Source organism: Peromyscus californicus, unplaced genomic scaffold (assembly GCF_007827085.1).
Source record: "Peromyscus californicus insignis strain IS unplaced genomic scaffold, ASM782708v3 Scaffold_3__1_contigs__length_106647218, whole genome shotgun sequence".
NCBI classification, from domain to species: domain Eukaryota; kingdom Metazoa; phylum Chordata; class Mammalia; order Rodentia; family Cricetidae; genus Peromyscus; species Peromyscus californicus.
In genome coordinates, this window is record NW_026294551.1 from 88,126,026 (window position 1) to 88,143,588 (window position 17,563).

A 17,563-nucleotide genomic window follows, 5' to 3' on the forward strand; every position below is an offset into this window, starting at 1 on the left:
ATATGTCTTTCTCCGCCCAGCCATTTCACTTCCTTCCTAGCACTGACATCAATGGCTAGTGTGCTTCCCAAATACTGGTAGCAAAGACATGAGATCTCAAGTGCTGGGATTAAAGGTGTGGGACTCCCAAGTACTGGAATTAAAGGTCTGTGCCACCATTGCCTGGGTGTGTTTCTCTCCTAGACTGAATCAATCTCATGTAGTCCAGGATAGCTTTGAACTCACAGAGATCCACACGAATCTCTTCCTCCTGAGTACTAGGATTAAAGGTATGTGTCACCACTGCCTGGTCTCTACGTTTAATTTAGTGGCTAGCTCTGTCCTCTGATCCTCAGGCAAGCTTTATTTGATACACAATATATCACCACAGATGACCTGTCTCTGCCCCAAGGTCTTGAGTTTCAACAGAGCCCATCAAGTCACTATGGGGACTTGGCTATCATCTGCAACCCCTTCTCCCTCAATCCCTGGCAATGTCTGTCCTTTCTTTTCTATTTCATCCCTACCTTCTGTTTTATGTTGTTGCTGCTGTTTTTTTTTTTTTTTTTTTTAAAGTACAGCCTGGTCTCAAACTAAGTGTTCCATTCTGAGGCTCTAGAATAGTGGAATGGACAGACAGATGATGGCATGTGCCTGAGCCCTGTTATCTTGTTTCTAACAAGATCTCAGTGGTGTTGAAGCTGCTAGCCAGGAGCCTACCTTGGGTACCTCAGCAACACTTTTGGTTCATCATTTTCCACAGTGTTGTTCCAAACTGCCTTACTTCCCTTCCAGTTGAAGCCAAGACTAGAACCTCTCACTTCCCCACTGACTCAAAGGTCTGCTCAGGCCTCCTCTCCTTGAGCACTCGACCATACCTGTCACATCTCTCCACAAGAGGCCAAATCTAAAGTATTTTAAACCTGTCACCTGTCTAGTCACAGCTTGCTAATTCCAGTAACTCTGTCACTGAGTAACCTACTCAAAGGTTACTTCCATGGCGCTGAAGCTGTGGACCTTCACTATTAGCCCTGGCATGGAATACAGAACCTACAGCCCTGGTGATTATGTCACCTTCGGAATCCTGAAGAGCCATGCCTGACACAGGCTCACCTCAAACTACTCAATGTCCTGGGCTGATCTAAACCACTCACCATCTTGGGATGGACCTCAGTGGAGATGAGCCTCAGGAGGCAGTTCAGGAGGCGCTGCTGGTGGAGGGCTGAGGGCGGGGAGCGGGGCAGGGCACCCTGGCCCTGTGCTGTGGGTGGCTGGCTCTCAGGGCCCAGCACAGCCAGCCAGTCATACTCCAGCTGCAGCTTGCTCGGCTTGCCCATCATGAGGTAGACTTCAGCCAGGGTGAGGCTCTCCGAGGTCTGCAGGCTCCAGCCCTCCTCACGCAGCTGCTGGGCCAGCTGGCTGGCAGGGACTTCCTTTGATGGCCTGGCAGCAGGCTGTCCCTGAGACAACAGAGGTTCTGAGGGGCTTCCTTTCTCCTGGGACTCTTCAGGAGCTGTATCTGCCAGCTCTTTAGTACAAATATCTGGCAGAAGCCTGGGGTTAAGTTGAGGATCGGTGCCAGTTTGAGGGTCCGGGCCAGGGTGACCGTTGTCGGCAACATCTCTGCTGCTGGGCATGAGGGCCTCTGGGGAAGCTACCCGGCCAAGAAGTGGGTGTTCTCTCCCAGAATGTGTGTCTGCACAGCGGCACTGCTCTGGGATGATGAGATCCTGGCAAGACTTCAGGTATCGGGGAAAGGGGTCAAGGAGTGAGAGTTCATCGTCCAAATCTGGGGGGTGGCCGCAGGAACATGGCAGGGTCCCAGATTCTTGAATGGGGCTGTCCCCACCCACTGCAAGGGCTGCTAGAGGGGTCTTCTCAAGCTGTGGGCCAGAGATTTGGTGCCCATGAGGAGGCCTGTCAGGGGCATCCGAGCTGCTCATACTTGGAGTTGCCCCCTCTCCAGGAGCACTCTCAGGGGAACTCTCCCCTGAACTCTGTGAAGCATCTGCATTAGGAAGGAGCCGCCCCCCACCTTTGCCTTCAGTACTGCCCCTCTGACACTTCACCTGGCCCCGGGCTATTCCCTGACCACTCTGGATGCCCAGGATCTGGGCTGGAGGCAGCGAGTGTGTGTCCTTGGTGCCCTGCTTACACCGGCCACCCTCTTGCCAGTGTACAGTGCAGAAGGCCTTGGAGTGTACCACACGGGCCACACCCGGCAGTGGTGTCAGCGTACAGTTCTCGCCTGGGAACAGGTGCAATGCCACCTTCTCCTGGGTCTGTGCTGTGCTTGAGACCTGCAGCTGCCTCTCCTCAAGTGTCTTCCGCTGGGCACACACACTGTCAAGGAGCAACTCCAAACAACTACGCTGTGACCAAGGTACTCATCAGTGGAGAGCTATGGACTTCAGACTAGGGCCTTCTTCCCTAGGAGCCCCACCTACCCCTTGATATTCCTAGGGCTCACCTAGGGACTTTCCTAAGGCTACTGCCAAACTGTCGTGACCCAGGTATTCAGCGTATTCAGGAAATTCACATCTGATGACAGAAACTATTCCTGGGAATAAGCAGGGCCAATAACCCACCAAGGACACAAAGGAGACTGTAATGTGTGTACATCATCCCACCCAACCTACTGACAGGGATACTTTGGCCACATCTCACAGGCCAGATAGTTGGCCACCCAAAACATGGAGAGGTGGCTGGGACTGAGTACAATCAGTGCAAGTAGGTCAGAGGGAGGGCTTTATACCCAAACCCAAGAGTGTTGGACTCCCAAGGGGCCCCACAGCAATGGCAGGAACTAGGGCACACAAGACCTCATTCCCAAGCAAGAATAGCTGACAGGTTTGGAGGGTCTGCTTCAGTTAGAAAAAGATACAATTCGTACTTCATGGAGTGCCCACTTCTGCTTCAAGAACTCAATGAGGCTAGAGACTTTTCGATGTAGCTCCACAATCATCCTATGAAATTAAAAAAAAAGAGATTATAGTAGGAAAGCCAGTTTTGGAAGAGCTCTAATGACTGCCTATAACAAAATCACATGACAGATAAGTAGGCACTGGAAGGGTCTTCAGCTCCTATTTCTAAATATAAATTCTGCGTGTCGAAATCACTGTAGATTCACAGTGGAAGTACCACGGAGAGGTTGAGGAACCCTTCCTAATGCGAGTGCTTGGCTAGTGTGTGAGCACTGACTGCATCACCACCCATTCTATCAGTGCTCCCTGTCTTCAGGGTGGAGGGATGTAGTCACCCCTAATTTGCCCTAAGACAATAAAAGGCACACAAAGATGAGATGAAGCATGGACATGGGCTATAATGTAGATGAGCCTCAGAACAGCAGGCCAATGAGAGATGCCAGATAGAGCAGATTCCTTTGTGTGGCTCCATTAACATAAAAAGTCTAGAAGAGGCAAATCCATCAGGATAAAAAGTAGCTGGAAGAGAGACAAGCATTGGAGAAAGTGATAGCTAACAGACACATGGGATGATGAAAACATTCTGGAAGTCAATCGAGATAAATGTTGTACAACATGGTGAACTTAACTATAAACATTCAAGTGGCTAATAGCTCATTCAATGTTGTATGAATTTTACTTTTTAACTTAACAAACTGTAAATGAGAAATGGACCAAAGGTATGGCAGTGCTTTGTCTGTCCGTAAATTACCACCAATCTTCAGTGAACTAGAGATAAAGAAATGCAGGAGCTTTACAGGAAGGATGGAGATTCTGCGGGTACTCATAATGATATTCTCTTACTTGGCCAAAGACCTTTGCCTGGTAGAATTACAATTCAGGATCTCAAGACCACCCTCCAACTCAGAGCACTTTCATGACAATGTCACCTCCATACCCTGTCTTTACATGCTGTCAGGGCACTGGGCAAAATCGGTTTCTCTAGGATACCCTGAGTGAAACGAACACCAAACCCTGCCTGTCATGGGGCCCTTCCTCATGCTAAATGTCACCTGAGACGCGGGTTCTGGGCCAGGCTCTGTACTCGTGCCCAGGCGTGGTTGTTCCGTGGTTGTAGCTCTACAGGGACTTTCAGGGGTAGGCGTACTGGCTTCTGGTCCTCTTCATCACTTATACCTGAGGAAAGGAGACCATGAAAGTCCAGTGCAGACCAACCTCAAGGTAGAAAACAAAAGACTTTGCCAGAAAACCACAGAGAAGTAAGAGCTTGGAACAAAGGACTGTCTTGTGCCTGGAAACAAGGAGAACAGAGGAACCCTAGCAAGGGTCAAATTCAATATGGTGAACTGTGGACTTGCAAAGGCAGAACCATGGAGAGACCTCTAAGTGGCCTCCTGAAAGTATTAACCCATTTGCCAGAAAGTTGCCATGGCTTCTCAGTAGACACATGGAAGTCACTTTAATAACTGTCTTTTTACGAGAGAAGGTTAAACAGAGTCAGTCACAAAGTACCATAGCCTGACTATCATGGGATGGAACAAAACCACATGGAAGCTACAACATATGCCACCCCCTTCCCCTATCACCTACCGTCTGGATCGCAGAGTTTCTTTAGGGCCCGACACATGGGTGCCTTGATCCTCAGATTTCTCCCTTTATAGCGTACTGTGGTGGCTCTGGGAATAGAATTTGAAGCAATGCTGAGTACTTTATGTGAATGGAAGAGATGAAGGGTTATCAGGTCTGAAGTGTGGTAAGCAGGAAGGCTTGGTAAGCACCCATCCCTATGCTCTCAATCATGGTCACATCAGATAGTAGGCAGAGGCAGGATCTCTAGATATATGCTACTTTCCTGATGAAGGGACATGTGCTATTTATAGGAAGTGAACTGTGCTCAAAGCACAACTACTGAATGTCACATACAACTGGGCCCACTGTTGAGGAGCTTCTCTGCTTGCCTTATCTCCAAGCATTCCTCCCACTCAGGGTCTTACAACAGAAACTCCAGAGCCAGCTCTAGATGTCTTCCACATGACCTGCCTACCCACCTGCACATGACTTCTTGTGAACTCTTCATGGCCAATTTGCCACAGGAGTGTAATCCCATCCCCCGTAATTCATGCAGTAGGGCAAGGGTATAAGCAGTTAAGAGTACGGTGTCACAGGCCCAAACTCAAGACCTCAGCCAATCAAGGTCTGTTTGCTGGAGCTGCAGTAAATTAGCCATTATACACATTACAGAAATACTGTTTGGCTACTGAAATGAAGGTGAAAGGAAAGCTTCTTAAAAACAACAACACGGGGCTGGAGAGATGGCTCAAGAGGTTAACAGGACCGGCTGCTCTTCTTCCAGAGGACCCAAGTTCAATTCCCAGCACCCACATGGCAGTTCACAGGGGAGATGACACCCTCACACAGACATACATGCAGGCAAAAACTTGAAGAACATTAAATAAATAAATCTTTAAAAAACAAAACACAAAACAAATAAACCCTACAGGTGGAATGCTTTCAAAGCACCCGGTAACGCAGCTGGTTTTCAGACCATGATTAAACAGGTGTGAACGTGACAGCCAGAGGCTAAGATTGATCAGTCTGACTCCTGACCTTCCACTGCTTTGAATCTGAAAAGAGCAAATGGTGCTCTTTGGATCCAGACTGAAGGAGATCCAAGTTGAAGAAAAGGCTGTGGCCAACCTATGGGGGAGAATGCACATTTGGATTTTCTAACATGTTCAAGCTGTCTATCACTTTGCTTTAACCCACTTTCGTTGTTATTAGACAGGGTCTTACTATGTAGCCTGGCTGTCTGGGAGCTTACTATGTTGACCAGGCTGGCCTCAAACTCAAAGAGATCTGCTTGCCTCTGCCTCTTGCTGGGATTAAAGGTGTGTTTGGACCCCCCTCCTCCGTCCCCACCCCCTTTTTTTTACTGACCTACTCTCAGCTGTGAGCATGTCAGTTATGAGAGCAGCTTCTAGTCTTGCTATTTCTTTCTTTCTTTCTTTTTTTTTTTTTTGAGACAGGGTTTCTCTGTGTAGTTTTCATACCTGTCTGGGATCTTGTTCTGTAGACCAGGCTTGCCTCAAACTCACAGAGATCTGCCTGGCTCCGTCTCCCAAGTGCTGGGATTAAAGGTGTGTGCCACCACTACCTGGCCCGCTATTTATTTTATAAGATGTATGCTGGAAAGTGGCAGAATATACATGAGGAGATTCTAAAGATGTGGAAGAAATGATAGACTCATACTAGTATAGGTTCCTATTTGTATCTAAGTGTTTATTCATGTATATTTCCAAAGGAAAGTTTTAACGGAAGGGAAAGAGATGGGCTAGCTGGTGATTTTATATATATATATATATATATATATATATATATATATATATATATATATATATATATATACACACACACTCTCACCCACCCCACCCCAAAACAGGGTTTCTCTGTGTAGCCCTGGCTGTCCTGGAACTCATTATGTAGACCAGACTGTCCTCAAACGGACAGAGATCTACTTGCCTTTGCCTCCCAAGTGCTGGCTGACTTTACATGTTTATATTATCTTTAAAAAAAAAGTATTCTTTCAGAATGTATTTATACTATCTATATTTGTATAATTTAAAAAATGTTGTTCTAAGATAATGCTACTTAAATCTGGAGATAAGAATCTGAACTACGGGGGTGGAGAGATGACTCAGAGGTTAAGAGCACTGACTGTTCTTCCAGAGGTCCTAAGTTCAATTCCCAGCAACCACATGGTGGCTCACAACCATCTATAATGAGATCTGGTGCCCTCTTCTGGCCTGCAGGGATACATGCAGGCAGAACACTGTATAAATAATAAATAAATAAATCTTTAAAAAAAAAAGAATCTGAACTACATCTTTAAGCAGAACAAGCACAGGAAAGGCTCTGCTGATACAATACTTGATTAAAAGAGCAACTCAAATATAGACATGTAAAGCAGGAGACAGCTAGGGCTAAAGTCAGGAGAGAAGCGGTGTACCACATACCTTTTAAGAACAAAGTGTGCTCTATATCCTGAAAAGGAATATGGCTCAGGTTTTAGCATTATGAAGTCTCAGAACCCTGCATAGTGGTTTCATGTTGGCTCCACACACTTTAAGGCTTTCAGCAAGAACTCATAAGACAATTCAAACAGTGAGGTCTATATGGGAGGTGGGTACAATCACTCAACACAGAAAGCTCAGTAACTCCTCATGACATGGCAGCTATCTTGTCCACTCAACCTTCCACCCGCACATCTACTTACCTACCCACCCATACATGTGCCTACTGACTCATGTGTAGTCTCTATCCATACATTATAATCATTCTTCCATCTATCTACTGCCTATTGGCACATCATCCACCTTGCCATATTCATTCATTCATTAACCTTTGTACACATCTATCTATTCCTTAACCAGCCTTTCTTCTATCCACTCATTCATCTGCTCAACTGCCCTCTTCAATGTCTTTTTATCAATCCTAACTATCCCTCTATCCATCACCTCATCTGTCATGTGCATCTCATATGCACCCACCCACCCAAGGACCAAACTACCTCTGTATGCTAGACCCCAAAATGCAAAGCTCAGAATAAGAAAGCCTGACTAAAGGGACAAGAAGAACCCAAGAAGAAGGCTGCCACCCCTTACCCACTTTCCCTCTGGAGGGATAATTCACAGAGAATAAGTCTCTAAGCAACAACACATTCTAGTAACTCACAATTATCGACCTACCTTATACCAGGAGAAACACACTGATGAAAAGCAGTACAGCACTAATAGTGGTGCTAGAGTAGAGACACAGAAGGGGAACCAGGAAGAATATTTTAAAGAGAGTAATAAAGCATGGAGGAATCAATTTGTCAACAACATCCTCCAACAATGATGTGGAGGCCCACAGAGGCTTCCTAGTAAGACTTTACTCAAGGTCAAAGAATCTGAGCTTGCTTTACCCAGCAGGGCATAATGGGATGATTTGGCCATAGTCCTGGTTACCAGGTGTTTTGAAGGGTCTATACTTGGTTGTACATTGTACTTTGATCTTGAAAGGGGGAGGTCTTTTGCCTCGCCCCTTGGCATTGTATAAAAAGCCCTTTGGAATAAATCTCAAGGCAACTGGGTATTGACCAAGGGCCCTCCTGAAGCTATCCTGTGTTTCTGTCTTTCTTATCATCTCTTTCTTTTTTTTAAATCCTGGTATGATCAGACACTGGACGGCCTAGGAATTGAACCTGGGTCCTCTGGAACATCATCAGTCAGCGCTCTTAACCGCTGAGCCATCTCTCTCCTCTCATCTCTTTCTTTCTATCATTTCCTCATTCCTCTCTCCTTCCCCCGCAAGAACCCTTCGACAGGTTGGAGCTGGTCTCCAGCAGGCCTAACACAAACAGCCCTGCAAAGGAATGGGCTTTAAAAACAAAACATGCATGCACACACACACAGATGTAGAAACAACAACAAAAACTCATGCTCAATGTCATTGATCATCAAAGAAATACAACTCAAAGCAACTTCATACCAGCTGGACATATCAGAAGTCCTTGGGAGCATTGGAGCACCTGGGCTGGGCTTTGGAAGACAGTTTCTAGTAAAGACAGATACATGTCCACATCTCTTCCTGGGGGATGCCCAGGTGAAATGAAAACCCATGCTCACAAAACAGCCTCATAGTTTAGCCTTGGAGTCAGCTCTACATAAACATAAAAAAACCTAAGTAACCCAGGATGGCTCCACAAAGGACAGATGAACAGATAGGTATGTTCATGCTACTAACCCCTCTGGGCAGGGAAAGGCAGTGAGCTGTAGAGCTCTGTACAATGCCTGAGAGTGTCCTATGGACACCGCTCAAAAAGAGAAACCAACCTCATAGGTTACGTGATGGTTCCAAACAGATGACTGTTCAGAAAAGGAAAGCATTATAAAAAGTAGCACTATGGTGGCCTGGGGTTAGGCATGGGCTAGATGTTCCCTGCCATGATGTTCTTGTTAAACTCACAGAGCCGTGAATGGTAGAGGCCAATCTAAACAGGCTGTGTACTGGTTGACTCCAACCAGATGAAGCTCAGGGAAAAGCAGGACTCTGAAACAGTAAAGGAAGAGACAAATAGACAGCAGATAATGGATTTTTAGACAGGGAAAGTACTCTGAATGAGACTATAATGGTAAGGGAGGGAGATGTTGCACTGTACATCTGTTCGATCTTTTTTTTTTTTTAAACATTTTTTTTTTTGTCTTTTTTTCTTTTGTTTTGTTTTTTTGTTTTCAAGACAGTGTTTCTCTGTGTAGCTTTGCTCCTTTCCTGGAACTCACTCTGTAGCCCAGGATGGCCTCGAACTCACAGAGATCTGCCTGCCTCTGCCTCCTGAGTGCTGGGATTAAAGGCGTGCGCCACCACCACCCGGCCATCTGTCCGATCTTAAACATGTCTGACACTGAGATCCCTAACATAAACCCACAGTCAATGATGACCAAGCATTAGCAGAGGTATCACAACTGTCTGTCTTATCATGATCCTCCTGCCTCAAATTCCTTGGACTAGGATTTAAAGAACAAGCCACCAGGCTCATCAATTGTAACGATGCTATTTTTGATGTACTAGGAATAGAACCCAGGGCCTTGATTGAGGAGGATCTTGCACTCTTCTACACAATTTTCTTATAAAACTAAAAACTACTCTAAAAAATAAAATCAATGTAAAAGCTACAAAATTCAATAAAACACATAAACCCCCAAATGTCAAACTCATATAACAATAGGCAAAAAGTAAAAATATGTAAAATATTACAACACCAAATGGGGGCTGGGGAGATGGCTTAGTTTTAAGAGCACTTGTTTTTTTCAGAAGACTCAGGTTTGATTCCCAGCACCCACATGGTGGTTAACAACTATCTGTAGCTCCAGTTCCAGGGGATCCAGTACCCTCTTCTGACCTCTGTGGGCACCAGGGTATATACATGCATCTACATAGGCAAACACACACATAACATAAATAAAACTTAAAAACAAAACAACAACAACAAAAACCACTAAATACCAGTCCTAATATGCACCCCTAACTTAACTCTTCACAGGAGCCAAAGGAATGGTTTGCCCAGCACAGGGGACTTTCCAGATGTGCCTCCTCTAGCTTTCAGAAATACCTGAAGACCACTGCAACCCTGTGCATGCAGCAGAACAAGGCCTGCCCCAACCCACCAGTCTTAGACCACACTGGCCTCTCCTCTGCAGTCACTGTGGTCATCGCAGTGCCTTCCTTTGCACCTTGTGTGCCTTTAACCTAAACATTATACCTCAGAAAGCTGTCTCTAGATGTTCAAGGTAGGATCCCTTCCTGTTACCTGCTCACAGCTATCACTCCAATGTAATGTTTTACAGATACATACATGCACATAGGCACACACTTATAGGCACAGTAAAGGGGTTGCCTCTGGTGAAAGGCCAAGGCAGCCTCCACTCCAGCACCCACCCTCTCATGACAGCACACAGTCACTTAGACATTTCCAATGGACGAGCACAATGTACAAACTTTCTGCCTCAACATGCCCAGAGGTTAATACAGAAATCTCTGCACAAGCGATCAGAACACCATGGTATATTGCTGGACAGTACCAGGTGAGGCATCCATCAAGTAAGAGTGGGAGGTGCCTATCAATTTCCCTAGTGCTACTCAGAAGTTTCTCAGGGTCTTACCTAAGACATTGGCCTAACCAAAAATCATTGTTTCCCCTTCTTGACACAAGCTGCAATCCATGCTGACATAAACACTCACCCTATCGACACCCAGAACCCACTATAGTCTATTCCAGGTAGGTACTGTGGGAGGGCCAGGTGAATCCCGTCAATAGTGGCCTTGTTAAAAAAACAAAAACAAATCAACCATCCCGGGTGGTCATCTGCTCAGCAAAAGAGCCACACAAAGAATACAGGATCCAGGAACTTTCAGGCTCCAGTGCCATCACCATTTCCAATATGACTCTCAAAGAACCAGGGATGCGTGTGTAAGCAGCACCAAAAGTGCCTGACTCAGCCTATTTGAACACTGGTATACCGATCCACCTGCTGTGCATGAGTATAAAGCAATCTCAAACTACTCAATCCAAAGTTACCCTGTCCATTTGTCCCTACAAGACCTTCTACATTTGTTTCGTTTTTTTCTTTATCAGTACTGAGGATCGAACCCAGGACCTCATACATGCTAGGGAAGTACTACGTCTTGTTACTTGCCCTGAAATCTGTTGCTTAGATGTTTCCTGGGGCATACATGCTGTTAGATGTACACACTGAGTAGCCAGAGTCCGTGCTAATGAAGATGTACCACTGGCCTACCCCCAGTACTGAGCCTACCTTTCCATATGTCCTGCCTTGTGCTTTGTTCATGAGACAAAGCAAAGGGCCTGAGATACATAGTTTCACTTAGTGAATTCTGAAATAAAATCAGGGAAGATCTGCCCCTGCCAGATCAATTCACAGGGGTGGTACTAGCCCTCATAGGACACTTCTTACCTACTGATAAGACCATAACAAATGGGGACACAGAGCAAGTCAATTCCACCTCTAATCCCTCAACAAACACAGCTGGTAGTCCCACCTTCTGATGGCTTCTGACTCTATCTGAGACAAGATACATCCAGGAACTTCATTGGTATTTAAGGCCACCCAGCAGTCTTGGCAGATCACGGTGCTCTTCTACAGTGATTCAACCCTATCAGCCTGGGTTACTCATGAAAATAAAAGCTTACAGATGCAGAAATCCACAGCCAAGCATCAGGCCAAGCTCCTGGAGTCCAGTTGAAGAGAGCGAGGAGGACTGTATGAGGCAAGGGGGAGGGAATCAAGATGATGATGGGGGAACACAGAGACAGCTGACCTGAGCTGGTGGGAGCTCACGGACTCTGGACCACAGCTAGGGAGCCTGCATGGGACCAACCTAGGCCCTCTGAATGTGGGTGACAGTTGTGTAGCTTGGTCTGTTGGTGGGGGCCCTAGCAGTGGGATCAGGACCTGTCCCTGGCACATGAGCCTAGTTCCCATGCTGAGATGTCTCATCCAGCTTTGATGCACGGGGAGGAGCTTGGTCTTGCCTCAACTTGATGCCATGCTTTTTGCTGACTCCCATGGAAGCCCTATCTCTTTCTGAATGGAGGAGTATATTGGGGGTTGGGGGTAGAAGGAGGTGGGAAGAGGAAACAGGAAGAGAGGAGGGAAAGAAACTGTGGTTGGTATGTAAAATAAATGAAAAACTTTCATTAAAAAAGAAAGAAAGAGAGAGAGAGAGAGAGAAAGAAAGGAAGAAAGAAAGAAAGAAAGAAAGAAAGAAAGAAAGAAAGAAAGAAGGAAAGAAAGAAAGAGAGAAAAAGAGAATAAAGGCTTACAAATCCAGTCCCAGGAAGGACAAGAGCCAAACCCTAGATGCTCACTCCAACATGTATAATGTCTAAAAGTCAAAGTTCAGGTCTGTGGGAGAGAGGCAACAGAAGGTAGTAGGGATTTGGGAAGGCCATATCTCAAAAGAGATATAAAAACTGTTTTGTCCACAGTAGCTAGCAGAGTCTGAATGACAAAGCAGACCAAATGTTCAAGGTCGGGGAACGGCCTGGAGGACTTGGAGGGGAAGAGATAAATGGAAGACACAGCTTTCAACAATGGCCCCAAACTAGATAAGGGACCCTCACAAGTGTCTTGCAGTGTGGCAGAGCAGCAGCAACAGAAGCATCAGGAGCAGCATGACCCCCAGGACAGAGGGCAGCTATGAAAAGACAGGAGGGAGGTATGACTAAGTATCAACCTTTTAGCTAAGTGAAGATGCAGAGCAAGACACACAACATAGGAACAGGACAGAGAGTGGAACTTCTAGGTAGTGAAATTTATAACCTAGGTACAAGCAAGAAAGCTGATCTCTACCAGAAAAAGTGACAGAGACCTTTGGAAAAACTAAGAAAATGTGCAGAGATATGTTCTCTCTCAGACCAGATTGGTTGGTGGTTGTATCTATGAGTAACTGTCTTCACTGATGATTGAAGTGTGAAGGTCCAGCCAACTGTGGGCAGAATCATTCCAGATGGGCCTGGGCTGTATAAGAGGGGTAGCTGAGCACAAGTTAGGGAGCAAGCCAGTAAGCACCATTCCTCCATGGTTTCAGCCTTGACTTCCATCAATGATAGACTGTGAACTTACGTGTAAGTCAAATCAACCCTTTCCTCCCCTAAATGGCTATTGGTCATGGTGTCTATCAGAGCAACAGAAAGCAAATTAGAACACTGCACAATCTGATGACCTGAGTTCAATATGTACACACCACCGTAGAAGTGACTGCTGAAAGCTGTCCTCTGACCTACACACAAGCACCACAATACACGTCAGCACTCACACACAATTTGCACAAGAATGAAATTACAACGAAAAAAGAAAATAAAGGAAAACAGCACATATTTCAAGCTCTGTGGCTCAGTAAATGAACAACATAGACAGTAACTTGTACTTACCCAACCTGAATGAGTTCATTCAGCTTCGTTGCATTCTTGTCATCCATACCTTTAAATGTAAAGAAAAATAAATGAGGCCATGGGGTAGTTAGAAGAAAACAATCATGAATTCCCACATTATTGCCTTCCACACAGACTCCAGATCTTGCTAATGAATGCTCTACATCTGCACCTGCAGTAAAGTTGACCAGTATCTTGTCTGTTCCCCACAGTCTCTTCCTAACCATTGTCTCAAGGGTCTAATGTGCTCCCTGTACAGGTAACCTCTTCTTCTAGGAATAGTCCCTGATAGTCTGGTACTGCTGAACCACAACTGCCATACTGCCTGAAAACTGCTTCCTTCAGGTATCTCACTGGGTCCCTGCTGAATTCAAATTAGAATTCTACTCTGACAAACTTCTTTTAAGAATGAAAACAGAGCAGGGCTTGGCAGCACAAGTCTTTAGTCTCAGCACTCAGGAGGCAGAAGCATATGTGAGTTTGAAGGCCAGCCTGGTCTACAGAATGAATTCCAGGACAGCCAAGGCTACACAGAGAAACCCTGTCTCAAAAAGCTAAAAGAGAATGCAAACAAAATGAAGGCTTTTCAGATGAACAGTAAGTAAAGAAAGCTCTTACTCTAAAGGGAAGGAAGGGCCCAGGTAGAAATGGGTCTTCAGGAAAGAAGGAAGAACACTGGAAGAGGCAAACACAGGCATGGTCTTGCAAGAGTCAGGCATACCATGGCCCTTAGATGGACATTAACCAACCTCTCCATGTACCACCACTAACACATGAAAAAAATGGAGTACAAAAGAGTTTAAGTCAAGGAGACCCAGCCTTGTGTGAACTGGGACACTGGAGCTCAGATCTGTAGGAGAAGATGGGTTAATGAAGAGGAAAGTCAAGGTAAGAACAAGGCTCTGCAGTCCTGTGTCTAGCAGGTTCTACAGCGAGAGGCTTAGGGGTGATGCCCAAGTGGAGGAGGCCAAACCAATCAGTCACGACCTTATGAGACATGTCATGGAAGGAACAGGAAGAGGGGAGAGGAATGGGCATAAAGTGAGAAGTCCTGGACATCACATCTTGCAGATAGATGCCTGTGCTGGTGTCACAGGTTAGGATGAGGACAAGCAACCTTGAGGTGCAGTTAGGCTAGGATCTATGGAGATTCAGCCAAAACTAAGGCTCCTGTCATATGTTGGCTCAAGTAGGCAGTCATGAAAAAGCAATGCAACCACTATATACAAACAGATGGCTTTGCATATGGGGCAGTAATCATGGGAAAGGACTTGACTATCACTTGGGGATGTTCTAAAGACTCAGAATATAGGCAGGAAGTTAGCAGGATACAGCACCCTTTGATAGGTTTGATGACCCAGTGCAATCATGACAGGTGGTATTTAGAAGTGTCTAGTCCAGGGCACAGGGCTAAGGTCTTTAGAGTGTAGTATAAGGATGTACAGTTCAATGGCAGTGAGGAAAAAATGCACCTGTGTGTATAAGTCTATGTGAAAAGCATAAGCAAACATTAATAAATGGTAGACCAGGTGAAGGAACGGTCATTCTATCTTTTTTCAACTTTTCTGTTGTCAAAATAATTTCAACATAGAAGTTGGAGAGAAAACAGAGGCATTCCTGTGCACTAAAGATCAGTGGTGACGAGGACAACAACCCACTAGGATGATCCAAGAACAGCAGCAGTACTCACAACCCCCGATCTTCTTTCGTAGCTCTCCATAGCAGATAAGACCATAGAGTTCCTGGGATGATTTCTTTAGCCCTCGAGAGAACACTGGAAGATAAAAGGACAGATGTTAGGTGTCAGGGACAGAGACATCACAGGGTACAGCCTGTTTGTACAAGAACACTGGAAGCACACTCTAAAGAGGCTGAGACTGATCACATGTGAATCACAGCACCTTAGGCATGGTAGCTGCTGACCTCTGGAAAAACTGGCAAAAAGCATACAGGAGGAGCAGTGAAGTAAATCTACAAAATAAGGGGTGAGGTCTAAATGTTATTCCTGACAGGCAGAGCAAATGTCTCATGCAGAAGGAAATGGCTTGATTGACAAGGACTGTTCTCAGGGAAAAAAGGAGAGCTGAATAGCCAGCACCATCACACCTCATGGCACAGGTTCCCCAAGTGCAGGCGAGCCATCAGCCTGGACCTGGAGAACTCAGCTTCCCACTTGCCTAGGCCCTCCCCAGGCGATAACAGATACATATCCAACAAGTCTCTTCCAACATCCATCCTTCTAATGTCACCAATAGGTGCCAGCTTTATTCAGGAAGAAAACCATTGGGGACATGGCTCAATATGGAACCACAGGACTATTTAGACTTCACAGGCTCCTTTGAGAAGCTGAAATGGACAGAAGCTATGTTTTTGCCTGCTCCCTCATCTTCTTTCTCAAGTGCTTTAGCCTAGAGCCATCCTGTATACCACCAGTACACCCAGTACACAGAGAACAGCAGAGCATGCCTGGAGAGCTCAGGGTTCTTGCATCTGGCAAGAGAAGAGTGACCCCTCTGTGGTAGCCACTGTTTTCTACAGAGACTTTACATTACAGAACACTGAGCCAACCAACAACCGTCTAGGCACTGTCAAGGTCATCTCACGGGCAGAGACTTCTTCTAGGCACTAACATTCAGCTGTGTACAACAGGAAATGAATACACTAGGGCAATTCTAGAACGTGGCCTGGCTCAAAGCCTCTGCTTTTCCGAAAATATCGGGTCTGACCAATTCTGACCGTTTTCCTGAGGAAAAGAACCGAAGACCATGTCAGACTCTCAAAAGGCATCTCAATGGATAACAAAAATGTGGCCCACAGAGCTGGACGTTGTGGTACAGGCCTTTAATCCCAGCACTTAGGAGGCAGAGGCAGGCGGATTTCAGAATTCAAGGGCAGCCTGGTCTACAGAGTGAACTCCAGGACAGAGAAACCCTGTCTTGAAAAGCAAAACAAAACAAAACAAAGTGGCCCATAAATACAACAAAATGTTATTCAGTTACACTAAAATATAGGTGACCCATAAAATCATGTTCAGTGAAAAAAAGTCAGGAAAAAGAAAAAGACCATATATGCTATGTGACCATTTGCATGAAACTTCCAAAATAGATCAATTCAAAGACTGTAGAAAGGTGATTGTAGAAACTGGGGAGGGTCAAAGTCAGTAGGAAGGCTAATGGGTAGGGGACTTCTCTGAGGTAATTAAAGTATTTTAGAACTAGACAAAGGCAGTGGTTACAGGACATCATGAATGTACCAAATGCTGACCTACACCAACCCCACATCTGACAGAGGCTGATCTCCAAAATATATAAAGAACTCAAGAAACTATACATCAAAATACCTAACAGTCCAATTAGAAAATGGGCTACAGAACTAAACAGAGAATTCTCAACGGAAGAATCTCAGATGGCAAAGAGATATCTGAGGAATTGCTCAACATCCTTAGTCATCAGGGAAATGCAAATCAAAATGACTCTGAGATACCATCTTACACCTGTCAAAATGGCTAAGATCAAAAAACACTGAGGACAGCCTATGTTGGAGAGGATGTGGAGCAGGGGGAACACTCCTCCACTGTTGGTGGGAGTACAAACTTGTACAGCCACTTTGGAAATCAGTATAGCAGTTTCTCAGAAAATTGGGAATCAATCTTCCTCAAGACCCAGCTACACCACTCTTGGGCATATACCCAAGGAATGCTCAATCATACCACAAGGACACATGCTCAGCTATGTCCATAGCAGCATTATTTGTAATAGCTAGAACCTGGAAACAACCTAGATGCTCCTCAACTGAAGAATGGATTAAGAAAATGCAGTACATATACACAATGGAGTACTACTCAGCAAAGAAAAACAATGACATCATGAAATTTGCAGGCAAATGGATGGGAATTAGAAAGTATCATCCTGAGTGAGGTAACCCAGACTCAGAAAGACAAACATGGTATATACTCACTCATAAGTGAATACTAGATGTAAAGCAAAGGTTAACCAGACTGCAACCCACAGCTCCAGGGAGGCTAACTAGCAGGGAGGACCCTAGGAAGGGCGCATGGATTACCCAGCAAAGAAGAAATAAATGAAATCTACATGAGCAAACTGGGGATGAAGGGGGGTAATGGAGGGCAAGGGATGAGGGATGAGAACACAGGGGAACGGGAGGTTCG

General features: G+C 45.5%; 1 protein-coding gene across 3 annotated transcripts in view; it reads right to left on the reverse strand.

The window, feature by feature from the left end:
• Positions 1-17,563, reverse strand: part of Cramp1 (cramped chromatin regulator homolog 1) — a 64,804-nt gene that overhangs the window by 20,553 nt on the left and 26,688 nt on the right. For 2 of the 3 annotated variants that reach the window (XM_052758681.1, XM_052758680.1), the window contains exons 5-11: positions 15,086-15,169; positions 13,396-13,444; positions 8,910-8,993; positions 4,494-4,579; positions 3,956-4,079; positions 2,864-2,945; positions 1,134-2,309 (exon numbers count right to left, since the gene is read on the reverse strand). In XM_052758681.1, the coding sequence (XP_052614641.1) occupies positions 1,134-2,309; positions 2,864-2,945; positions 3,956-4,079; positions 4,494-4,579; positions 8,910-8,993; positions 13,396-13,444; positions 15,086-15,169 (1,685 nt within the window). The remainder of the gene's footprint in view (positions 1-1,133; positions 2,310-2,863; positions 2,946-3,955; positions 4,080-4,493; positions 4,580-8,909; positions 8,994-13,395; positions 13,445-15,085; positions 15,170-17,563) is intronic. The other variant, XM_052758683.1, reaches the window with a different exon arrangement.